At 32.5% G+C, this 27,000-nt stretch overlaps 2 protein-coding genes, 1 non-coding gene and 1 pseudogene across 3 annotated transcripts; 3 read left to right on the plus strand and 1 right to left on the minus strand.

Annotated features, from left to right (window-relative positions):
• The first annotated feature begins 969 nt into the window (after positions 1-969).
• On the plus strand, positions 970-1,078 carry LOC115988240. The gene has a single exon (XR_004091411.1). It is a non-coding gene; the product is annotated as a small nucleolar RNA R71 (small nucleolar RNA).
• Positions 1,079-8,121: 7,043 nt separating this feature from the next.
• Positions 8,122-10,103, plus strand: LOC115985755. Its single transcript, XM_031108656.1, has 2 exons — positions 8,122-9,300; positions 9,411-10,103. Exons 1-2 carry the CDS (start codon positions 8,122-8,124, stop codon positions 10,101-10,103), a joined length of 1,872 nt encoding a protein of 623 aa, XP_030964516.1.
• On the plus strand, positions 9,956-10,736 carry LOC115983824. The gene is made up of 2 exons (XM_031106648.1): positions 9,956-10,418; positions 10,509-10,736. The coding sequence occupies exons 1-2, from the start codon at positions 10,107-10,109 to the stop codon at positions 10,608-10,610; spliced, it is 414 nt and encodes a 137-aa protein (XP_030962508.1). The 5' UTR covers positions 9,956-10,106; the 3' UTR covers positions 10,611-10,736.
• Positions 10,737-15,178: 4,442 nt separating this feature from the next.
• Positions 15,179-26,573, minus strand: LOC115985756 (annotated as a pseudogene).
• Between the last annotated feature and the right edge of the window lie 427 nt (positions 26,574-27,000).

Here is a 27,000-nt window from a genome sequence, read left to right on the forward strand (position 1 = left end):
TTTTCCTTTAACATAATATTTTCATCATCCTCCACTTCTGGCATTTTCACTTGATTATCAACTTGCTTACCAGACCTAAGGGTAGTAATAGACTGAACATGTTCTTGTCCATGAGTAGAACTAGAAGAACCATTGATGGCATACTGTCCTTTTGGGTTAGGTATAGGTTGACTAGGAAACTTTCCTTTTTCCCTTTCTCCAACTTGGGTTGCTAACTGGCCAACTTGATTTTCCAACTTTGAAATAGCTTGAGTATTCAAATGGGTGGAACTTTTCATCTCTTGAATGGCTTGGCTAGTTGACTGCATGAAAGTTTTGAGAGACTCCTCCAAAGATGGTTGTTGTCTTGGTGGTGTTACAAACTGAGGTGTTGATTGAGGAATGGGAGGATATGCTTGAGTAGGTGGACGAAATTGACTTTGTTGATGCACTTGTTGTCCACCTACATTTGTGGGAGGCTGACTTTGCCTCCATGAGAAATTAGGATGGTTCCTCCAATTTGGATTGTATGTCTCTGAAAATGGACTAGCAAATGGTTTTCCATAATTATTCAGTGCATTTGCTTGCTCAGCATAAAAATCAGGGTACCCAGCTGCAGAAGGACACATTTGTGTTGTATGCATAGGACTAGCACAAATAGAGCATGTTTCACTTTGAACTTGATTGACAGAATTCATTCCTCTACCTAAAGCTAAAGCTTCAACCTTACGAGTGAGATTGTCCAACCTAGCTTTTATGTCTAAATCTTCACTGACTTCATACAATCCTCATTTCTTAATTGCAGGGGCACATCTCTCTTTACGATTGGAAAAATCCCATTGTTGTGAACTTTCAGAAAAATTCTCAAGAAATTTGTAAGCCTCATCATCTACAAGACTCAAAAATCCACCACCATTCATGGACTCAATCATGTTACGATTTGTCTGAGTCAAACCATTATAAAAATATTGTACTAGTCTCCATGTTTCAAAACCATGATGGGGACACTTTAAGATCAAGTCCTTAAATCTCTCCCAACTCTCATAAAATTTCTCTTGTTCATCCTGATAAAAATCTGCAATTTCTCTCCTTAAAGCATTGGTCTTGGCCATTGGGAAAAATTTAGAGAGGAATTTTGTGACCAACAGTTCCCATGAAGTGATAGATCCAGGTGACAAAGAATTAAGCCATGCTTTTGCCTTATCCTTCAAGGAAAAAGGGAATAAACGCAAGCGAACAGAGTCATCAGTGAAATTCTGAAACTTACAAGTAGCACAAATCTCAAGAAAATCCTTCACATGCATATAAGGATCTTCTCTATCCAATCCATGAAAAGTAGGAAGAAGGTGGATTATCTGTGGCTTTAACTCAAAATGTGCAGCAGTGGTTGCAGGCAATACTATGCAAGATGGAGGGTTGGTGGTTATGGGTGAGAACAACTCCCTAAGAGTTTTTGAATCATCTCCAGTTTCTCCCATTGTGGATGAATAATCAAAACTAACAAGACGATTTTCTTTATCACGTATCCAAGTTCTCATACACCAAGCACAAAGAAATTAATTTTTTTTTGTTTTTTTTCTATTTAAAAAAAAAAAAATAACTACAACTAGTAGAAGGAAAAATTCAATTAAGACCTAATTTATTTTCCTAACCAAGTCCCCGGCAACGGCGCCAAAAACTTGTTGTGAAATTTTAAAATACTCGCAAGTGTACGAACCGTACCGAAGTATAGTTGGACAAGAACGAGGTCGAACCCACAGGGACTTGTATGAATGTAGGAAAATTAATTAAACCTTAACCAAATTAATCCTAATCTAGTTTAAATAAAAATTGGTTAGTTGCAATAAAATAAACTAAGCAAATAATAAAATTAAGCAAATAGTTAAACTAAGCAAAAGATATAAAGCAATAAAAAGATGTAAACAATTAAGAGAAAGGAATTAAGGTTTTGGAATCTGCCTTGTAAATCATATCAGCATATATTTATGATCATTAATTTTTTCCAACCACTGCATGATAATCTAGAAATCAATCTTGCTATCATGGAAAATATCATCATTAAAAATTATGTTTAAAAATCTAAAGCATGTTCTTCTTCGCTTCTAAAGTATAAAACCAAATCATCAATTCTATCCGTAGCCAAACAAATCATAAGATATATCCAATTCTAAAAATCAAATCATAAATTGTATCCATTAACAGACAAATTACAAGAGATGTCTAATTTTATAATCAAGAATTAATAAACCAAGCATTCAATTAATTAAGACAAATCCTAAATCATGAGAAAAACATGATTAAACTCATATCTAGAATCTCATCTTAGTCAATTGATATAAAGCAAGAACAATTTAAATCATTAAAGAACAACTATTGTGGGAAAAATCAAATCACATAAATATTATTGATAATCCTTAACAAGGTTTCATCCTCAACCCTAATTATAAATTTAGCTACTCATAGTAATTGAAAGAAAACACAAAAATAAAATACTAAATATTAAACTAGACAAATAAAATAAAACTAACTGTCATGGAAGAAAACCAAAGAAGTAGCCGCACTCTCTATACATTCAGCCCTCAGCCCTAGCACTAGCTTCCACCTCCATGAATTTTTCCCTAAAGAGCTCTTAAATAGGTCAAGGAATCCTATTACAAGTTGAATTCTCGTTTGGAGAAAATCCCAGATTTTTAGGCTTCACTTAACCGACTATTTTGGCCCATTTAACGTCAGAATTTGGACTTTTGGTAAACTACAAAGTTTTAGCCCTTTAAGTTATCATTCCAGCCCAACCTGAATCATCTTGATTGGATATCTGAGCCGAAAGTTATGCTAAAAATACTAACTAATATGTAGTCTGGAATCCTAATCCGAATTGGACTTGGATTTGGAGCAAATTTCTTTTGATTCCTTACTCCAATTGGACTTAAATTTCATTGGGTTGCTCTTTTCTTGAATTCATGCCTGGCTGGATGTAAGTTGACTTGATTCAAGTGGCCTAGCCCCACTTTGCATGTAAAGCCCTTGTTACCTACAACACAAAGATATTATATAATCAGTCACAAAATAACATAAAAGTAAGGCTAAATATGTAGATATGTGAGTACTTTATTGTATATATTTCATGCACATCAGTGATCACTACCTTGTGGTGATTACTTGGTTGATCAAGCCATGATTTGAATCTTCATTTCATCTTTGCTTGATCACCTTAAGCTTGTTTCATATGCATTTCATGCTTTTCTGCATACAATGATCATGGTGTATTGTTGTGTTTCAGGAGTTTTATGTTCTTATGATTCAAGTGCTTCACAGCTTCTAGAGTTAGGTGTGAGTGAGTTTTGTTCAACTGTTCCCAACTCACATGTTAAATCTAGAATCTGTTTTAGGGTTTTGTCACGGAATAGCCAAAGGGGAAGATTGTAAGGTTGAATTTAATCAACCATTTTATTGGATTTATTCCGTGCCAAATTTGCTTGTATTTCAACATTTAGTAACCCTGTATTTAGCTGGGTTTGTTGTAAGGGTAGTGAGTGAAATAAAGTGTTGATTGCTCAAGAGTGTGCAAGAAAATAGAGACTCGTGGCTTGTTCTCGTGGGTGGCTCGCGGCTTCAAGCCGCCAGACGCAACACACGTGCCAAGCGTGCCAGAAGGTGAACAGACATGCTAGCTAGAGCACTACAGGACAACTGGCCATACGGTTATCTCGCGACTGGATCTCGTGACTCAGTCAAGTCGCGAGGCCAAGCCACGAGCCACCCCTATTTTGTAAAACCTAATGTTTCACATTCCTCTCTCACTCCAGTATAAATACCCCTTATACCCACAAATGAAAGAGAGCTTCTAGAGAGAATTTTGAGAGAGAAACCCTAAAGAAAAACAAGATTGATTCACCTACAATCTATACATTAAAGTCTCTTCAAATTCCTTAACTCTCTTCCTCTCCATTGTCAAACCTTTGAGAGGCATTTTACCAAAACCTTATTCTCACCATATTCATCACTGTGAGAGGGCTGTTTGGTTTTCTGGGAAGCAGTTAGGAAGGAACCAATCTACATTGGTTGATGCTACGATCTAGTAGCAGAATCCGGGAAGCTAGAAAAGAAAAAGGTTCGGCGCAACCTCGTTGGAGCAAGAAGCTTGGAGGACTTAGGTGCACTGGGTAGATTAGGCTTGGAGGGTCTATTGTTGTCCATATATCCCAACTATATTTTCTAGTAGATTGTTTACCGCTTGGAGGGCGGCGGAGAGGTTTTACGCCGAGGGCTTCGATTTCCTCTTCGATAACACATCGCGTGTTATCCTTGTGTTTGCATCTTCCTTCCCTTTATCTTTGCCTTTTATTATCTGCTGTGGGTTGTGATTTTAATTTGACTTAGATAGTTTTTCCAATTCTATATTATAGCTTATGTTCATTTTCCGCACACTAATTGTTTGACATAAAACTTGAATTGGTTAATTTGTAAATTGGGGGTCTAAACGTTCAAGGGTGTTTATACACATATTTGAACTTTCACCTATCCACTATTTGGTTGTACAAGAGAGAAGAAAAATGGATGAGGTGGAATGATTTTTTTTTACATGGGACCCACTGTTTCGGTATCAGCCCAATTTGGGCGGAAATAGGAGGAAGGGAGATCACAAATTTTATAGGGCCCACCACTTTGTACTATAAAATGACTAATATATCCTTAACACTTTCAAGAAATTACAAGTGTTCTAATATATGAATTTTCCTATCATTAATAAGGGCACCAAAGTAAAAGTATGCATTTTTTTTTCTCTTCCTTTTACAAACCAAACAAAAGAAATATAGAATGCTCACATTTTCTTCTTTTCTTTCTTTCCTATATTCAAACACATCAAGAGAAATATTTTGTTTTTTCCTTCCTTTCTATTCCCCCTTTCCTTTCTCTTTTACTTACTCTTCCCTTTCCCTATCTACAACCAAACATAGTGTAAATGCTGCTTCCACCTGTCCTAGCGAGTCCCTTATGACCACCCGCACTCCTAATTTCTGTAATTGGGCAAAGATTGCCCCATAAACATTTATTTTGTAGTTAGGTGCTAAAAACCATGGATTCACTCTATTCACAGGACTTGTAGGTGCTATATTAACCAAAAGACAACAAACAAAGTTAGGGGTGGCAAAATCTGACACGACTTACAAACCCGACACGACTGACCCATTTCCAAACAGGTCATGGGTTGAGGCTAAACGGGTTCGGGTCATATTCGGGTCAACACGACTGACCCATTTAATAAACGGGTTGTGTTCGTGTTTAACATGTGAACCCGTCTGACCTATTTGACCTGTTTAGATAATAAAGATATTAAATTTTGTCATTATTGCTTACTTTTTTTGTTGTAATTATATGTTTATTACTATATTTATAATTGTAATTGTATTTTAATTTTAGATATATAGAAATTGATAATAGATTATTTAGGTCATGTATGACCTATTAATCAAAGAAGTTATTAAATGGGTTATTTGTATAAACTTTTACTTGACTTATTAATTAAACAGGTTTAACGTGTCGGGTTGGGTCAACCTGTTTAATAAATGGGCCGAGTTAGGGTTGAGGATTCTTGACACATTTATTAAACAGGTAGGGTTCGAGTCAACTCATATAGCAAAGTATTAATGACTCGACACGATACGAATATGACCCGCAATCACAAATTGACATCCCTAAAACAAAGTAAACAATACACATTATTATATAAAAAAAAAAAAAATAAATAAATAATCTAAAAGTAAATAGTTTTAAAGTCAAATCAAAGAGTTAACTGAAGAGTTCGTAAATTCAGTAGACAAACAGACTCAACACAGAGTGAATGCAAGAAAAAGTGACATGAAAAGAATAAAATAAATTTTAAAAAAATAAACAATAGAATATAATTTATCAAATGTACCATTGCAACGCTACTTAACAATAGAATCACCTTTTTTCCCCCTCGGATGAATTAGATAGATATCTTGTATTTGATAGAAATGGATTGTACTGTTATAGGCAGGTAGCCAATACTTTGGCCTCTGTGGCCAGTACGTAATTTTCTTCTTTGTTGAATATAACGTTTGTTAACCAAAAAAAAAATCACCTTTTTAGCACAAAAAAATAGTAGAATCGCCTAACACAGTAGCCTTAACCTACATAAAGAAAAGGTATTTAACATGAGGGAGTCGATTCCGTACCGTATCAGTCAGTAATTCGGTACGTTTGACCCCCTGTTTCATACTGGAAAAAATACTGGTCGTACTGGTCAATTTTGGGCAATACCGGCCGGTACAGAAAAAAGTTTTTATTTTTATTTTTATTAAGTTCTGTAATTTTTGAATTTTTGTTAGAGTAGAGTGGTAACTTATTTGCATTAACTTATTAGTATTTTTTTTTTTTTTTAGTATGCAATGGTAAATTTTAAGCTTTCTATTTTTTTTTTTTCTCTTTTAATTGATACTAAAGTCTAAAACCATGAATAATTAGTTCTGAATTGAGGAAATGTTTGGGAAAAATGCCCATACACCCCTTAAACTTTTAACTACTGGTCAAAAGACCCCCTTAACTTTTTTATTGGCCAATTTACTCCTTAAACTATTCACAACTGCCAAATTAATACTTCAGTTAGTCACACGTTAAAACACTAACGGAATAAACACATGCCACTCACGTGGCTTTTAAATACAAACTAAAAAAAACCCAAACATCCAAAACCCAACGGAAAAGAAGAGAACCAGTCCAGGTCCGGCAAAGAGAGAGAAAGACTGCACGCCGTTCATAGCCACTGCCAAGCTTTTCTCCGCCATCTCGCCGCCCTTGTCCCGGCGGCGCCTTGGTGGTTCTGCCGCACTGTTCAATCTGGGTATGTCTTTTTTTTTTTTTTTTTTCTTCTTCTTACGTCTTGCTATTTAAATCTTCTAAGAACTTTTATTTTTTTTTAATCTCCATGTGCAAATTTTTATTGTAGAAATTCTTGTTTTGGTTTAATTTCTGGGTTGGGTCTCTATGAAATTCTTGGTTTTTTACTTTCTCCATGTGCCTTTCACCAACTGTTGCATTTGAGTATGCCATAGAGCTGTTTGATTAAATGCTTGAGAGAGATATGGCTACTGCTAAGGGGGTTTGGTTGCTTGGTTATCCAATTTTCCAAATATGCTGGCCTTCCAAGTTTCCCTTGCAACCCATTTGCTACAAATAAATATCAAACACAATAATTGGTTCTGTAATGATCCAGAAGCCAATAACTAAATCTTCAATTAGAGAAATTTCATTAATTTTGTCACTTGCAAATATGCCTTGTATCCATCCAAGAAATAATGTAGAGCTACATAAGGATTGATCATGAACATCCAAAATCCTGTTTATGAATCCCTTGGTATTTTTAGTGTGTTCCAGTTTGGTCCAAACTTGCCATGTCAATTACACTATAGAATTAGTGTAGCACTTTTCTTTTTTATTATGAGAAGATAATGTAGTTTTTCCATATGTTCAGGCAAGGTTACTTTGTAAGTAAGCCTTACGGTCTTAATGTCTTAACAACCATCTTATGCAACATTTGCAATGACGAAGCAGTTGATACTGAAAAATCATAAACATAGTTTCAAAATTTGCATTAAGTCACTAAAGATTTTACCTAGTTTGATCCAAATAAGTTTATTTTTTATGATAATTCATTAGTTGGGATAGAGGGAATTTGATCGCCGAATGTCTTAGTAACTCAACTGATTTAAGGTTTCTAAATACTTTGGAATATGGATCCATTAAAAAGAATATTATTAATTTTTACATTTTTCTACTGTTACTGGGTGCATCTTTTTTTTCCCCCCCCTAAAGATACTGGGTGTAGCTAAGTAATATTAATATGTAATATATAGTTTACTGTTAAAGATATGGCTTTTGGTTAGTGTTAAAGATACTGGGTCTCGGTGTAATGATTCCAGCCATATGGTCTACTGACTAAGCCAGCATGTTGTAATATTTTGAATTATGTGAATTGAACTAGCAGCAATCATGCACATGTGCATGAGCAAATTGTTATATTTTTTTTCTCACTATTCTCTATATTGTTTTTTTTTTTTTTTTTAATTATGTTTTCTCCAGCTCTTCTATTAATGTTCTTGTTAATTTTGTATTGTAGCCATGGATGAATGTCCACTGTCACTCCCTGGAAATTCACCTTCTATGCCAAATGTACAAGCCCCTCAATCCCAATATGATTCTATTGAGGCTGATGGCCAATCTGAAATTGTTAATGTTCCAATTGATGTGGAGGATGATGAGGATTACGAAGATTACAATTTGAGTGATTTTTCTGAATCTGATGATGATATAATTGAAGATTTTGGTATGGAGGATGATGGAATCAATAGAGCAATTGGAGGCAAGCAGCTTGAGGGAGTTTGGAATGGTGAAGGAGATTCAGATCATGGGGATAGTGATGAGTTAAGGAGTGCAGAAGGGTCATCTGATGATGAAGGGAATTCAAGGCCTAGGTTCCCTGAGTTTAACCAGCGCATTGGCATGGAGAATGTACAGCTAGTGAAGGATCAAAAATTTGCATCACATGTCGTCTTCAAGGAGGCACTAAAGGAGTGGTGTATTAAAGAAAAACATGATTTTGAGTATAAGCACAATGATAAGTGGAGAGTGACAGCTGTATGTAAAAAAAAATGTGGTTGGAAGATACATGCATCCCAAACACAAATGGGAGATGCCTTTCAAATCAAAAGTTTTAAAAGCATTCATACATGTGGCAAGGATCATAAGAATAGTAAGATTTCTTCAAGGTGGCTAGCCAATAAATATTTGCCATTCTTTAGAGATGATCATACTTGGACAGCAAATGCATTGAAGGGTGCAGTGTTTAGGGACCATGAAGTTGATGTGACTTTGGACCAATGTTATAAGGCTAAGAGAATGGCATTCAAGATGATACATGGTGCTAAGGAGAAGCAGTATGAGAGACTTTGGGACTATGCAACTGCTATTAGGAAGTGGAATGTGGGTAGCACAGTGAAGATACAAACTGCGAATGATGTGTTTGAGAGAATGTATATTTGTCTTGATGCTTGCAAAAGGGGATTTTTAGCAGGTTGTAGACCACTTATTGGGATAGATGGTTGTCATTTGAAGGGGACAACAGGTGGACAGTTGCTGGTTGCTGTTGGAAAGGATGGGAATGATAATATCTTCCTAAACGCTTTTGCTATTGTTGAAATTGAGAATAAAAGCTCTTGGACCTGGTTTCTACAATGCCTGTTGGATGACATTGGACACGTGGATGAGAATGGATGGGTCTTTATCTCAAACCGACAGAAGGCAAGAAACAATTAATGTGCATGTGAATTATTTATTTATTTTTTAAAAATATCATGATCTATAACCTGAATTTGAATTACTAATGTATATTTGCGTATTTTTTATGCCAGGGATTAGTAGAGACCTTTAAAGATTTGATGCCTAATGCAGAGCACAGATTTTGTGTTAGGCATTTACATGCAAATTTCAAGAAGGATTTTCCTAGGAAGGTACTCAAAGATGCAATGTGGAGTGCTGCTAGGGCAGCAACAAAGAATTCTTTTGACTTCCACATGGATGAGTTGAAGAAGCTAGATGTGAAGGCATATGAGTGGCTTGTGAAGTTAGATGTGAGAACATGGAGCAGACATGCTTTTAATCCAAGAAGCAAGAGTGACACTCTAGTAAACAATATAGCAGAGTCTTTCAATGCTTGGATTTTGGAGGCTAGGGATAAACCAGTGTTGACAATGATGGAGATCATAAGAGTGATGTTGATGCAAAGGTTGCAAACCAAAAGAGATCATATGAGAAGGTATGAAGGGAGGGTTTGTCCAAGAATCTATAAGAAGCTTGAGAGGATAAAAAGCAAGGTCGGACATTGCATTTCTCGTTGGAATGGAGAGTCCAAATATGAGGTGGAGTATATTTATGGTGGTAGATATGTGGTGGACTTGAATGAGAGGACTTGTGGTTGTGGGAGATGGGGATTGAGTGGAATCCCATGTTTTCATGCTGCTGCTGCAATAATTGAGCATGGAGAGCAACTTGAGACTTATGTAGACATTGCTTACACTAAGGAGACATTCCTAAGTTGTTACTAATGGATGGTAAGCCCACTTCCAAGCCATGAACAGTGGCCAAAAACACCCTATGACCCAATCAAGCCCCCAAAATTTACAAAGAAAGTAGGCAAGCGTAAGAAGGTAAGAAAGAGGGAGGCAGGAGAACCTATTAATGCATTTAGGATGAGCAAGAAAGGAACTGCCATGAAATGTGGGAATTGCTTCCAGTGGGGCCATAATCAAAGAACTTGTAAAGCTCCTGATAACCCCAACAAGAAGGCTTATAAAAAGAAAAAGAAAGGGCAATTAGGACAATCATCTACATCTGGAGCTAAAGGGAGTAAAAAATTATTGGTAAATTTCAAGTACTACTTTGTTGAACTTTTCATCCAAATTTCAAGTACTACTTTGTTAAACTTCTCCAACTTTTTTGGCTTTTTATAGGGTACTCAGCAATCAAATATAGGTACTCAACAGTCAAGTCAAAGTCGTACAAAGGACAACACTAGTGGAAGCAAGAAGGATAAGGGAAAGGCTAAGGTTTAGTGGCAGCAAGAAGATAAATAATTTTTTAGTTCAATAATTTGTTTAGTGATACACAGCCTTCTAAAAATACTGATGGAGCCAGTATACTTTTGTTTTTCAATATTGCTTGGAAAGTGTAATTATTGATTCATTGAGTGTTATTTTTTTGGCAAACAATATACCATTTGTAAACACTTATTTGATATTTCAATTCATGGCATATTGAGATCCTTTTAAGAATACTGATGGAGCCAGTATACTTTTGTTTTTCAATATTGCTGGAAAAGTGTAATTATTGATTTATTTTCTTAGAGTTATTGCATAAAGTTCAATTCATGGCAGATTGGGACACATTCATTTTTGGTGGTTATTGCATAAAGAGAAGAAGTACGCATCAACCAAATCACTCATACAACTTGAATCAAAATAAAGAGAAGAAGTAAGATCATCCCAAGATTGTTTACTTTCCTTGTTGACTACTTGAATTATTACAGTGTCAAATCTACATCATACAACTCAAACCCTCCATAGCAGCCTCTCAATTTAATGGCTATAAGAGAACCTATAACAGAAGGGGGACATATCCCATTGGCTTCTATTTTTCATTGCTCCTATATGACTTGAAACCTTTACAAGTATCAATGGATGAAGAAAAAAAATATAACTATACATTTCTTCCATCTAAAGAATAGAAACAGATTCCATATTTCTTGCAGTCACAAGGTTCCTAAAGATTTGGTAGTGTTATCTTCCCAAAGTTGTTGCGATCAAGCTTACTGAAGTAATCGCAGATCAGCAATATATCTTTCTCCCCAATCTTTCCCATCTCTTTGAGCTTGTAAATTACATTCTCTGATTTGCTGAAACAAATAAGGGAAATATTTAGGGTTGATTTCTACATGAAGAAGGAGAAAATTAAGAAATAATAATTGAAGTGCTATATAAACAGACAAGCTTTTAGTAGTCTTGATTCCAATTAGGTTAGTAACAAGGCCTCGATTCCAAATAAGTTAGTAGAATCATCAAATTGATAAACTATTATCACACATGGGACAAATGTCTAGCACCATTATATTGGCAATATACTAAACATAATTGATTAAAAGGTTATAGATAAGGTTATAGATGAAAAGGTTAAAATGTCTAGCACCATTATCAACATGATTTGCTTAAGTAATAGCAGACAAATCCATAATTATAGCCATCATTTGCTACATTCTTAATGAAAACATGTAACACATACAGGCACGCACAAAGGAAACCAAATAGCAGCTGCATAGTCCAAAAGATTGTTGACCAAAAGATGATCTAATAAAGGAGGCCTGGCCTTAAATAAAATGATGTGCATAAATTGCTAACCAAACACCGGACTGAGTCTATATGAAACATCTTTTAAGAACATATAAATTTACATTCTTTGCTTATGCCTATCCAATTATACAGAACTTAATGGCCTAAGTAACCTAAGCAGAAATAAGATATTAAACATCTGTGACAACCTTTATGTGGAAGTACAGACCCAAGGTTAACTCAAGTAAGGAGGTGCTTGATTCCAAATACAATAATTGGTTCTGGATCATTACAGAACCAATTATCGTGTTTGATATATTTTTGTTGCAAATGGGTTGCAAGGGAAACTTGGAAGGCCAGCATATTTGGAAAATTGGATAACCAAGCAACCAAACCCCCTTAGCAGTAGCCATATCTCTCTCAGGCATTTAATCAAACAGCTCTATGGCATACTCAAATGCAACAGTTGGTGAAAGGCACATGGAGAAAGTAAAAAACCAAGAATTTCATAGAGACCCAACCCAGAAATTAAACCAAAACAAGAATTTCTACAATAAAAAATCGCACATGGAGATTAAAAAAAAATAAAAGTTCTTAGAAGATTTAAATAGCAAGACGTAAGAAGAAAAAAAAAAAAAAAAAAAAGAAGACATACCCAGATTGAACAGTGCGGCGGAACCACCAAGGAGCCGCCGGGACAAGGGCGGCGAGACGGCGGAGAAGCTTGGTAGTGGCTATGAACGGCGAGCTCTCTCTCTCTCTCTCTCTCTCTCTCTCTCTCTCTCTCTCTCTCTCTCTCTCTCTCTCTCTCTCTCTCTCTCTCTCTCTGTGCCGGACCTGGACTGGTTCTCTTCTCTTCCATTGGGTTTTGGATGTTTGGGTGTTTTTCAGTTTGTATTTAAAAGCCACGTGAGTGGCATGTGTTTATTCCGTTAGTGTTTTAATGTGTGACTAACTGAAGTATTAATTTGGCAGTTGTGAATAGTTTAAGGAGTAAATTGGCCAATAAAAAAGTTAAGGGGGTCTTTTGACCAGTAGTTAAAAGTTTAAGGGGTGTATGAGCATTTTTCCCGAAATGTTTTATAGTAAACTTTTATATTTATTATAATATATACACACACACACATACATACATATATATATATATATATAATAGCAGTAAACCCGAAACGGTACACCGGTATTAATCGGTATCCGAAATATATCGTACCGCTGGCCAAATCGGTACAGCCTCCGGTATGGTATTGACTCCCTTAATTAACACATTACTCAATGAATTAATTCTAACTAAATGCTCCAATTTTATTTTATTTTATTTATTTATTTTTTTGAGAAGGGTAATATTAATTCATATAGAAAACCGGTACCAAATATCTTGATTCAAACTTAAAATTTCACAAAAAGATATGAAAATTTATCATATTTTTCAAGAAAAGAGTTTTGTTTTACCTGGGCTAAGAGATTTATATTAAAGAAAATATGAAATATAATTTGCAATTTTAATTTTGTCCAATAATGTCGATTTACATGCAAATATTTCACTTTGAGTATTAAAAATTTCAAAAATTGCATTTTAAGGAATTACATTAAAAAAATAAATAAATAAGTTTCTTCCAATCGGTTATTGGATGAATCAATTTGATGTTTTAGGAATCCAAAATCTCAAAAGTAGCTCACTTTGACCAAGTTGCTCAATAGTCAAATTAGCCCAAAATTCACCCAATCCCTATAGTCTATTACTCTATTTCACTTTAACCAGATAACCTTTTAAGGCTTGAACAGGATTTTTTGCACAAAAATCGAAGGCAGAAACAAATTTGGTATTGACAACTATTACCTTCCCTACACTTAATCGATACCAGGTGGATTCCAGTTAGCTTAACTGGTAAAGTCTCTGATGATTGTATAAGAGATTTGAGATTCAATCTCCACCTACATCAAAAATTGATTGGTGTCTTGGTTTGATGATAAAAAGTTATCATTACGAGTGAATGTCATAAGTTGAAACTCTTTCAACCGCTTACATCAAAAATTGATTGGTGTCTTGGTCTGATGATAAAAAGTTATCATCATGAACGAATGCCATAAGTTGAAACTCTTTCAAAAAAAAAAAAAAATCGATACTTGGATTTATTTTTTGTTATTAACACAATTTTATCTAATTTAAGTCTAGAGGAATTATAAACTTAGGAAAAGCTCTTTTTCAAAACACAAGTGACTGATTACACCTTAAAAAAATCTCAATGGTTGGTGGCAAGTGGCAACTCCAAATACTATATACACAAATAGCACCACACGAGCATCACGAGCGCCAATAATGCAAGCAACACATCCACACACCATTAGGGAGAAGGACCAACATCTTATCTTGATCTCTCACACACTCACTCACTAGCTTGTTGCCATTGTTGGTTCACTGGGTCTTGATGTTCTCAGTGGCAAATATCTAGCAATTTTTCACCTTATTTTCATGGAGAAAATCGGAAAGAGTTTCACATTAGGGTTATTGTGCCACATTGGGAAAGACTCACATCAATGCCTATGACGTGCACCAACAATGTTCTACATACAATGCACGGAATTGAAGTGCAATTGCTTCCCACATGGTGCATGTCATATGCACGATAACACCACGATATTTGGCTAATATCGATAGGGGCAATCACACTAGTGGGTAAATGCACAAAATACATATTTTAGGTCACATGTGTACGTAGCTTTTTCCTTAGGCATACGCACGTGCCATATTGCCAAGATACAAGGCGTGAATGGAAATTCTCAACAAACTTAATTTGACTACTTGGATCCACTCTCATATAATGGATTGAAAAATTGGGTCGAGGTTGTCATATCATTTTTTTGACAAATATTGGTATCTAGATTTCTTTTGAATATCTGATTATTTTTCTGAGTATATGCAGTCATCCTGTCCCACACATACTTATTATAAGAAAGAATCCCGTGGCTCAAGATACTGACAAGATGTTTCAAATTCAGAGTCCTAAGAATATTATAAAGCCTTAGGAATCACTAAGTCAACCCCTTGGGGTTAAGGTCGCCATGTCATTGAATGAATTGCCTAATGAAATGTTGTGTGAGAAACTCAATGTGCTTCATATGAATAGCTACAAAACTATCATGTTAAGTCCGTGTGTCGAATCTAAAATACACAATGAAATACTAAAATAAAATACCAAAAAATAGACAAGATAATAGTACATTAAAATGGTCTTAAACAAGTTCACAATATGAAATTGAAAGCAAATTATTACTTAAAACAATTTTATCAGTCACGCTGATGTCAATATAATAGTGGTAGGGCGTCGAATGTTGCAGCTGCACTAGCTTCTAAAATTGATTGTGTTGGTGTAGAAACATCATCACAAGGATTTGTTTCTTCCATTCTAACAATATCAAACTTTTTCATAATTTTCTTGACCATTAAAAGTTTTTCGAACTCCCTCCAACTCTTTTGTAACCTCCCTCATTGTAGGACGTCTCTTCCCATTCAATTCTAGGCATCTTTTTGCAAGCTCAGCAACGACCATGATCTCTTGTATATCACCTTCCTTCTTCACTCTAGCATCGAGAATATCAAATAGAAAGCCCTCTTCCATTGAAAGAGTGAAATATGTTGCAAGACTCCTATTTTGTTGTATTCTCACTAAAGAGACTGGTTTTTCTCCAGTTAAGAGTTCAGCAAGGACTACACCAAAACTATAAACATCACTCTTTTCAGTAAATTGGCTTGTTTGGAAATATTCTGGGTCTAAATACCCAAAAGTGCCATATACAATCGTTGTTAGATGAGTTTGCTCAATGGTCACTGACCTTGAAGTCCCAAAATCTGCTACTTTTGCTCTGTACTTATCATCAAGGAGTATGTTTGTAGATTTTATATCTCGATGGTAAATAGGTAGTGAAGCTGCTGAGTGTAGATAAGATAAAGCTCCCGCAACTTCTTTGGCGATCCTCAAGCGCATATCCCAAGTCAGTGGAAACTCTTCACTTTCTTCATGGAGATATTGAGAAAGTGTTCCATTTGGGATGAACTCATAGACTAGCAAAGGAATTTCTGTCTCTAAACAACACCCAACTAACTTAACCACATTTCTATGGTTGATGTGGGAAAGAATGATAATTTCATTAATGAATTGTTCAAGATTACCCTCATCCACAATGTTGCACTTTTTAATTGCAGTGATTCTTCCATCAGTTAACATTCCTTTATAGACCATACCTTGCCCACCTTTTCCAAGTATTCTACTTTCGTTAAATTGATCAGTTGCCTTTTCCAACTCTTGGGAAGTGAATAATTTTGTATGTTGAATATTATGTTCACTTGAAGATAATTGTTGTTGTAGCAATAAACCACCATTCCTTTTGAAGAATCGTTTTTTCAACTTGATTTCATTTCTTTTCTTTTTCATTTTGTAAAGCCGCCACATGATAATGAGTAGAACTAGCCCTCCAATGCTTGCACTAATTCCTGCTCAAGTTATGAAAATAAAAACAAAATATTTTAGTGATTTAAAGTTATGCAATTCAAAAATCTTAATAAATGTTAAATAGATTTTGTACCCCAAAAAAAATCCAATATCTTTTAAAATTTGCTACTACAATATTTCCAAATTAATAATTTTTTTACAATATCCAAAACCACCTAGTTTCTTTATAAAAGAAATTATATATGTTATATAGTTCGAAACCTTTATTTCATGAAACTAGTAGCAAACACATGCGATGGTCTTCTGTGTTTCACCTCCCCATGCAAGGACTTTAAGATTGTGATTAAGAACACAGAGATAAGGTACAAGACTGAACAACAAATCAAGCAGACAAGGCTTCAAGTTTGGGTTTACTCTTAACTTAGTAAAAATTTCCCTAGTTATTATGCGAATATATTTAACATGGGTACCCAAACTTACATGTGCTTAAACACCAAATAAGGGCCTGCTTTTTTTTTCTTTTTTCTTTTTTTTTGGTATGGGAAAAATAAAATGAAAGAAACCAAACCATGAAAGATTGCAGTCACATTCCTAGGGAAGAAACCAGGATGTGAGAAGGATTTTAACTATGGTGGGGGGATACAAACTTGCATTTATTAGTATCAACAAAGAAAATACTATTCCCTCAAAAAAAAAAAAAATACTAAAACTGCTATATGCTTCTCATTTAACTAGAAACTTACAAACTAATTCGACAGTTAACATGATTAATGCCACATTAAATTTAATAAATAAATAACCAAATTATTATCAAATTTACTCTAAAATGTCAATGAATGTGATTAGTGTCACATCAACAACATAATAAATAAATCTCTTAATTATTTATTTATTTAAAAAAAAAAAAACAATTTTGAGAAATTTTTTATAAAAAAATTGATAAGGCTTACCTAGTAAAATTTTATAGTCGATGTGGCATCATTTTAAATAAATTCTCTTGACTAATCAATAAATATAAAAATAAATAATAGAAAAACCCCAAAATTTTAGCTTTGGGTCCTAAACAGTAAATAACTAAAGCCAAAAAAATCTAAAAACACAAGTTATTTGAATAAAAAAAATCCAAATTTTCACAAACGTATTTTGAAGTTTCAAGTTAAAAACAACACATGCACAATGCATAGGTACAGTCACACTTAATCTCATAGTCGCTAAACTTTTGTATCTTTTTTCTTTTTTTATTATTATGAAGAATGAAGTATACTACCACATTACCGTACATAAATTTTATGCATAATATTTCTATTTGTGTATCAATGGTCATCACTAAAACAATATCTAATACCAAGGTCAGCTTTTTTTTCTTTTTCCATTTTTTTTTCTCAAAAAAAAAAAAAAAAAACTCTCTTAATAAGCCATGTAGATAATTTCCTGAGTTTTCCTAACTGTAAGAAAGCATAATAATTTTAGTCATATATATTCTCATTGGTTTTTATTTTTTATTTATTTAAGAAACAAACACAAACACAAGGGAAAGGGAAATGAGTTCTAACTTCTAACACAAAGGCACACCATAAATTCTAATCAAAAGTCATGGTAACTTTTAAGAGAGGGTGGAGAAAATTATATTACACATAACACACTCTCTTAAGCAATGTGAGACAATTACCTATTCTTTTTTTCTTTGTTTTTTTTTTTAAAGAAATAAACACACACATATATCCTCTCACTAGATGATGATAATTTACAAAATATTTTATACATTTTAAATATTGTTAGAAATATGATTTTTATTCTAAAGTTGATGATTTATATTAATCTTTCAAACTAAATATTTTAGAAGATTGACTATTAAGAGAAAAAAATTTAGTTAATTTACTAAATTATATAGAAGAACTAAACTCTTTCTTTTTTTCTTTTTGATAGGAAGAACTAAACTCTTTCTGAATACATGTATTGCTAATAATATTTTATGGGTAATTATAATATACTCTCAAAGCACCATAAATGTATACTGTCTCCTCTAAAATAATGGTGGAGTCTACTAATTAAATTCATAGTGGAACTCACAATTCATGTGAAATAAGAGAATATGAATTTATGGTATTTCTGAAGTATTCAATAATTTTTCATAATTTATTAACAATATATGTCAATGGCTTTTATAGAAAAAAGTTTCTTATAAAAAAAATTAATTAGATTAACCATATTATCAAGAGAAAAAAAAAATGTTAGCAATATGTAGTAAATATTACTTAATTTATATTTAACTATAAGACAATATTTAACCAATAGAGAATGTTATTCTAAACCAATCCCCCCTCAATCCATACGGCCCTAGGCCAATCTTGTATATTAAAGTTAATTTAAGGCTAAAAAGTTACTAACATAAATCATTCTATGTTTGGCTTTGAAAACTTCTGCATCTGGGTAACTTTATTAAATTCATAATTTCATAGTGCTACTATTGTGCTATTTAATATTGAAAAATGTTAACAAATATCATAAGAACATTAGTTTACGAACTATTTTTTAGAAATATTTTATTAGAAAATGATAAAATAATGAATTGTGTTGACAATTTCTCATATTTTCTGTAAAAATGATGTTTAAACTTTTTTAATATAGTTTATTAATAATTATCCTAAAAACACCCGTTAACATTACTTTTTAATGCATTACAAAAACTTTCTTCATTTTACTGGATGCTATTAGCCAATGCATCATAAAATCAAAATTTATTGATGTAACTAATTAATACAAGTTACAGAGAGGACATATCATGAGGATTCTCATGTAAATTATAAATATGAATTAATTTTAGCATAGCTATCTTCTTTCCAAATTTAATGAGTAGACTGACGTACCTATAATGATGTTCTTCGTTTTGCTGCAATGGTAACTTCCTTCTGTATTCTGACAATCCCACTTGATTGGACAAGAATTGTGATTTGGATCCGCACATTCATTTATATCTGATACAGTACAGGCATAACCAAAAAAAAAAAAAACTAATAAATTGATTAATTCTTAAAGGCATTTTGGATCTCAATCCCATGCCAGGGCACGAAGTGTTTTTATTTTTCTATAAATACAATAAAATTTGAATTGATGATGCCTACGTTATGATGCTTATTTTTTATTAATAAGTTAAAATATCAATTAATATTGATAAAGTAAGAATTCAAATTCAAATCTCCTACTTGATGACAAGAACTTAGTTCAAACACAGAAATTAGTATTGTTTCGTGACTTTCGTCATATGATTGTTTTGACCAATAATTTTAGGAAACAACTAATCATCTCACCATTCCATATAATTATATTATAATTTTATGACCATTATAGTGAACAATAACTTTTCTTTTTAGAAGAGTGAACAATAACTTAAGTAACTAAATTAGTTTATTTTTTTATTTTATATATATATATATATATATAAAAGAATATAGCAACCTTTATTAAGAAGAAAAGCAACTCATTACATCGTGAGCAAAAAAAAAAAAAAAAAAAGAAAGTACGTAAGTAAGTTAGTTGTATCTTCCAACTTATGTTTCTAAAATCTTTAGATATACTTTCAAGCAGAGCAAAGTGATGCATGTATGTGACATAAAACCTATACTAGCACTAATAAAAAAAATATATCATAATTAAATTATCTAATTTGGACTAATTATTATAATTGAGAGAGTTAATTTCATACCAAAAACTGTTTCGATTTGACAATTGAAACAAAATATTTTGATATCAGTCAATACTAATATACTGTTTCAAAATTACTACTATAAATAAATATATATTCATTAATTTAAGTTTTATTGATTAAATCTCATAAATATAACCATATCGTCAGTTACTCAATTCTTATAACCCGAAATTCTAATCCAACTTGCTAAAAAAAAAAAAAAACAAAAAGAAATTCTAATCCAACCCCAATAAAAAGTAATAGATACACTTATTAAAAAATAATAATAATCAAATTAATATTATATTTTATTAAAAATAAGAAACAATCTGCCATCACGTGGGGCTTTTAAAATTTCAGTAAATATCAGCATGCTAGCTGTAAAGTAACAGGTATCAGTAAATGTTATAGTTTGAAAGGTTTTTAAAACATGCTAGCTGTAAAGTCTGTTTCTTGGGCGTGCTAAATATCATTTGAAAAGGTTTGAAAAACCGAGAAAGAGAAAGTTAGACGGACAGAGAGAGAGAGAGAGAGAGGAGAAAAAGACGAAGATGAAGATGAAGTAGCAGCAGCCAAAATCAGTCCACGACACCGACTTGAGGTCGAGAATGTAGAGATCGTCGCCGGTGGAAGGTGAGAGTGAGAAAGAAACGCTTTTTTTGTTTGTTTCGGTCCGGTATGCATTTACCGGCCGAAATCCGATATCTTCTCCGGTATGGCCGAAATAACCCGGTATGGGCCGGTATATTTTCCGGCACTAAACAACCTTGGTTCTGTACCGGCCAAGGTACGGTACGAAACTGACTTCCCTGATTATAATATGTTTTGTATTTTCGTAATATTTCAAACTATGATCTAATTTTTAACATTAATTGAAAAAAAAAAAGTATAGTTAATTATAAATATTTGAGATATAATTAATCATTTTTCACATGAGTAGAATTTGGTGATATACAAGAGGAGAATTTGGCGCTTAATAGATTCTTGGTGTATAGGTGTAGCAAAACTTAATTAATTTGGACCATTTTAGTACAATACATGTTTTTTTTTTTTATGTGAGGAGAGGAAGTGTAATACCTATCGTAGAAAGGATTAGGATTGGTCCAGTGTCTAGTTACACTGAACCAAAGCTAAGTCCAAAGGGGGTTGTAAAAAAATTGTAATGTTTTAGTCAACTAACTGAGATATTGATTCCGTGGATTGAACTTATTTTTGTTGAAATTAAAAACTGAAACTGAAAATATTGTTGTGAAATATTTTTTAAATGTGTGAATAGTATCGTGAGATCCATTTTTAATGAAAAAATTGTAAAAAGTGAAATTTGTGGGTTTATAAACAGTGCATAAATGCACTGTTTACAGGGTAAAAAGTCAACATATACTACTGAACAGTAGTCAATTACTCTGAACAGCAAAAAAACGTGTTTACTGTAGCATGGATTCCATGTCTTTTCAGCAGCAAAACGTCCAAAGCAAACACTCACATTGTTTAGAAATTAGATATTCACACTTAGGGTCTGTTTAGATACAGTTGAAAATTGAAAAACACTGTAACAAAATAATTTTTAAATGTGTGAATAATATCGTGGGATCCATTTTTAATGAAAAAGTTGTTGAAAAGTGAAATTTGTGGGTCTATAAACAGTACACGATGTGCTGTGATTGACGGAAACAAATTGGAAAAGTCAAAATTTGCTGTTACTGTTCATTAAACAGTACATGAACAGTAACTGCAGCACTAAAAAAAGCTCAAAAACGTGTGAAAAAAAAAAAAAAAAAAAAAAAAAGGGAAAACGCATACGCAAACGCCCTATCCAAACGTAGCCTTAGATCTGTTTGGATAGAACTTATTTTGCTAAAACTGAAAACTAAAAACATTGTAGCAAAATAATTTTTAAATATGTGAATAGTATTATGTGATTCATTTTTAATGAAAAAGTTGCTGAAAAGTGTAATTTGTGGGTCTGTAAACAGTGCACGTATATACTGTTTACTGTGAAAAGTTAATATTTGCTGTTACTGTTTAATGAACAGTAACAACATTACTCCAAAACGAGTGAAAAAAAAAAAAAAAAACAAAAACACAGCTTCAGAAACGCAACGCAGCAGAGGTGAAACCCAAACACACACTTAGAGGCGGAACTAAGGGGGCTGGTGGACCGCCAAAAAAATATTTAGGTACCTGATAGATATCCTATAACTTTGCCCCCGGCCTTGTGATAGTTTGATTTTCTTGTTTTCTTATGTCTTAGAAGAGAACTTGATCTAAAACTCCATGAATGGGAGACCAAAAATCTTGTAGCTAATGGGTATTAGAGGGCTGATTGGCTTTAAAAACAAGTTTTCAGTTTTTAAACATTATTAGCATTTTTATACACTTTTTTTACTTGTGTATTTTCAAAAAAAATTAAAAACTGTTATTTAAACCCACAAACACCCATAGAATTTTTGAGAAAACTGAGCTGTATTCTCCCAGTGTTACATTTGTCTCCTTCTTTTTTCTTTTTTTTTTTCCTTTATTACAATATGCCTTAGATTATTAATATCACTAAGAAGGTAGACATTGATATATAATATATTGTTCTATTGAATACTTTGTTTAAGAGGTATAATAATATTATCTTTTACCATAAAAATATATAGACAAAGTCTGACAACAAATTTGGTTATAGTCTAAGATTACAACTTAATTCAATATATTTTTATTAAATGTGAATTTTGACAAATTCACCATTGGATTACATTTTTTTCTTATATCTTCTATATTTTGCAAATTTTTTTCAAATGATTAAAAATCAATTACTATCTTATCAATTAAAGGTTTAAATTTCAAAATTAAATAGTTTAAAATTATGCAAAGTGTTTGCCAAAAAAAAAAAATTTTTAAATTATGCATAAAAAATAAGTTATGGATTAAATAGTATATAACATTTTATTGGCATAAAATTTGACATATGTGTTAAGAATATAAAAAACATGCAATTCAATAGTTAGATTTTCAAAATATATAGTTAAGTTAATTTTTTTGTGGGAAGTTGTAGTCTTAAGGTTACAACCAAATTTGTATTCAAATTTTGCCCTTAAAAAATTTGTTTTAGTTTTAAGTTATAACTTTACTCAGTATCTTTATATTGGAAATGAATTTTGACAAATTTATCATTAGATTATATCTTTTTCTTATATCTTTCATACTTACAAAATATTTAAAAAATTAAAGTGTAATAGCTAAGTTATCAATAAATTGTTTAAATTGCAAATTTTTGTATTTTAAAATTATATATAAAATATAATTTTTTAGATCATATTATAAATAATATCCGATTGATAAAAAATATAAAATGTGTATTAAGAGTGTAAAAAATATGTAATTTAAAGGTTAGATTTTCAAAATATCTAGTAATTTTTATTTTATTGAGTAAAGTTGTAGCTTAAATTAAAACTAATTTTGTAACTAAACTTTGTTTATCTAATTTAAACAAAACTTGACATGCATGTTCTTAACATAAAATCTAACCGATAGATTTTCAAAATTAACATTAAGTAAAAAGATGTAGAATGAGTTTGAAGAGTTGTTTTCCAACCTAATTTGGAGAAAAATCCTGTCATTATTAGAATGAGTAAATGCATTTCTCCAGTGAAAACTAAAAGCTTGGTTCGTGCTTGGGCAGAGAAGACAAAGTGACAAACACTGGTAAGGACGAGTGAAGCAGGTTGACTGCTGTGATCATATTAATTTATAATTTATTTTTTTAAAATTAATAGGGCTAAGATCATACATCTGTATATCAAACCTGAGAAATTTTTTAAGAGTTCTTTTTAAAAAAAAAAAAATTTGTTTGGGCTTTGTCCAAATTGTTTTGGTTGATTTCTTTTTTTTTTTTTTTTTTCCTATTGATGTTTGGATTAATTCTTTTGTTTAAAGGGGCAAAGGATCTTTTTTTTAGGGGGGTAGCAAAGAGAGTTTTCTTGGATACAAATTCAAAAATCTCAGAAAAATATAAATACTACTAACTCCGTCCCTGGATCCTAGTAATGAAAAATAGTAATTATTTGAACAAAAAATAAATCACAATCTTTTTTCCGTCTTTTGTTAAATAGCTTAATGAAGGAAATGGGTACATGAGGTTTCTAAGCTTTTGATTCTATAAAAAAAAGGTTTCTAAGCTTTAATAATATGGTGCAATGACCCTAGCTCTTACATTGGACGATTTTTTATCCTTTTAACTTTCAGCTTTTAAACTTTAACATCTGATCACAATACCATGATAAATTGATAATTGCACCATGCAATAATTTCCTAGGGTCTAAATCCTTAATCACAAGCCAATCTTAAAATGGGTACTCTTAGCTTTCGAAATAATTTAAACACTTATACGTACATACACATTCTCACTCTTAATGGGATTTAACTTATTGAAGAAATAATCACTATCAAATGATTACTTTATCTTTTTTTTTTTTTTTTCTAGGTTAAATTGCAAATTACACTCCAAAAGTTTGTGGATGTTTAGATTTTACACTTTAAAATTTCAAATTTTAAATTTTATCCACTAAAATTTGGTGTATGATTTTGAGACCTGAACCGTTCAATGAACCGTAAAACAAAGAAGTTCAAAGTGTTTAAAATTGATTTGAAATTGAGCCATGATAACATCATAATTGATTTAATAATTATTTCAAATATAAATAAACATACCAAATTAGTTAAATAGAAAAATTAACTAGAATAGTTCAATTAAATATAGAGATTTATCTTTCAAATGTATATTCACATTCTAAGCAAATATAAATACAATATTTCTTTAAATATATTTATAATATATACATTATTTATATGTTCATAAATTTAATTATTTGGTAAAAGGCCAATTAATATATATATATATATATATATATATACTTTAAGTATCAGCACAAATGCAAATTGCAAATTCATATCTAAGCCAATATGTCTTAATCCTAATTTCAGCCAAATAACATATTTTATAATGTGTGCCTTAAGAGCACATATTAAGCTATCTATTTTTGGAAACATTTTCTTGAAAATTGAAAAAACTTTCAATATTTTTTCAATTCCTGAGAAATTTTTTCCAAAAATAGTTAATTATTGTGTGCTCTTAGGACACACATTAACAAAATCCTTTATAATATAAGACTAGTTTTATATAAGAAAATCAATAAAATGTACTGTATTAATATAGGGGTGTACTTTCTTAACCTATAGCTGTGTTTGTTTAACCGTTGCTAATACGCTAGATAGAAATGTCAACTTTCTTGGCGTTTCCTTTTCTTTTTTCCTTTTTCTTAAATTTTATCTTTTCAAATTCATAAGGAAGATGGAGTACTAGTGGAGACTGGAAGGGGTGGACTTCCACCTAGAGGCTGCATTCTAGAATTATAGCTACAATTGAATCAAACTAAATAAAAACTAAAGATTTTCAGCCAAAAAAAGAAAAGCATGAAAGTCAGATTTTAATGGATGAATCATGACTATGCGAAACTAAAGCTATACAAGTAAATTAAGTAATAGAAGTTTACCTTCACATCCGGTCAAAAGATAGGGATTTCCTTTGTATCCGGCTATGCAGGCACAAGAATAGAGTGAAAAGTTCGATGGGATGTTAGGCTTGGCTCTATCCATCGTGTGAATGTATATGTCGTTATTGTAAAAGTCACAATAGAAATCCTGTCTATTGTTGAAGGACTCAAGCATCTCATGGGAATTTTTCACCCATTTATATATCCCCCAGTCCAGCAGCACGGGAATGGAATCTATTTTCTCCACGGAAAAGGAATGGTTTATATTTGAGGGGAAATGGGTTATATGTGAGGTGAACCAGTCTGCTTCTACTAAGAAAGCATACTTGCATCCCTCATGGAAATTTTTATCATCTATAGGTTTAAAATCTACATGAGATGCTTGAATACCTGAAGGGATTGTGGACTTGCAGCAGTTCAAGCCTGAGCATGAATCGTACTCTCCGTTCATCGAGCTACTGTTACAGTGTGATCTGCACCCAAACACCATCGGCTCTGCTCCGACTATTGTTGCCAAGTTGTTGCAACCAACCGATATGAACGTGTTCCCTTTGTCAGAGAAGACAAAAGGACTATCTTTAATGTTCACCCCTCCACCACTGCTCTTATTCAGACAACTGGGATCCGAAGAGATTATTGAACTTTTGACGCGAACCATATTGATTGCCCACTGGTTGGTATCATTAACAATGATTTCAAGCACTTCCATGTTAATTTTTTTTAGGAAGGCTCCAGTTCCATTGCAAACAATTTGGAACCAGTCGTCCATGTAACAACCCCGTCCAATTCCAAACGGGTATGGAATACTAACTTTTCCACAGCGAGTTTTACAACCCGGTTGTGGAATAGGTGCTGCTTCTGCTAATCCATATGTCAGCAGAAGTAAGAAACTAATCGTGGTTACCAATTGCACAGCCATTTGTGGGTGCTCACTACTCACGAGATCAACAAAGCAAGCTACATACCCAACCTTTTTATAGACCACTGCATCTCTCACAACCCTCTGAGATCGACACCGCGTCATAATATTCGGTCAACAACAAACCACAGTGTGAACTCTCTTAAAAGCTTCCCAGGAAAGAAAGCTATATTTTCAACTTTCTTATAAGGTTCGAAGTCCAAAGGCACCGAACCTGTAACACATTCACAAGCTAGGGAAGTTATTGGGTAATTTTTTTAGAGCATTCACATTTGGTATTTCTAGGCTATTTTATTTTACCATCCCAAAAAATTATTTTATCAATTATCCCATTCAATTTTATAATATGTCCAACATTCTAATTTTTATTTTCCTATTCTACTCATTAAAATAATATATTTACACATTAAAAAAATATGATGTTGCTACAGTACTATCATATATTTTTAAAAATAGCTACAGTACCATTAAAATAATAATTTGTGATATAGAAAAGTTGTTATAGTGCCATCCTATATTTGTGATGGCACTA

This window comes from Quercus lobata, chromosome 4, assembly GCF_001633185.2.
Source record: "Quercus lobata isolate SW786 chromosome 4, ValleyOak3.0 Primary Assembly, whole genome shotgun sequence".
Taxonomy (NCBI): Eukaryota; Viridiplantae; Streptophyta; class Magnoliopsida; order Fagales; family Fagaceae; genus Quercus; species Quercus lobata.

Bases quoted from the DNA above. Each gene is read 5' to 3' on its own strand.
- LOC115983824 (XM_031106648.1), top strand. From the start codon at position 10,107: ATGGTAAGCCCACTTCCAAGCCATGAACAGTGGCCAAAAACACCCTAT. The intron at 10,419-10,508 runs GTAAATTTCAAG...GGCTTTTTATAG, and splicing joins AAGGGAGTAAAAAATTATTG to GGTACTCAGCAATCAAATAT.
- LOC115985755 (XM_031108656.1), top strand. From the start codon at position 8,122: ATGGATGAATGTCCACTGTCACTCCCTGGAAATTCACCTTCTATGCCA. The intron at 9,301-9,410 runs GCAAGAAACAAT...TTTTTATGCCAG, and splicing joins TTATCTCAAACCGACAGAAG to GGATTAGTAGAGACCTTTAA.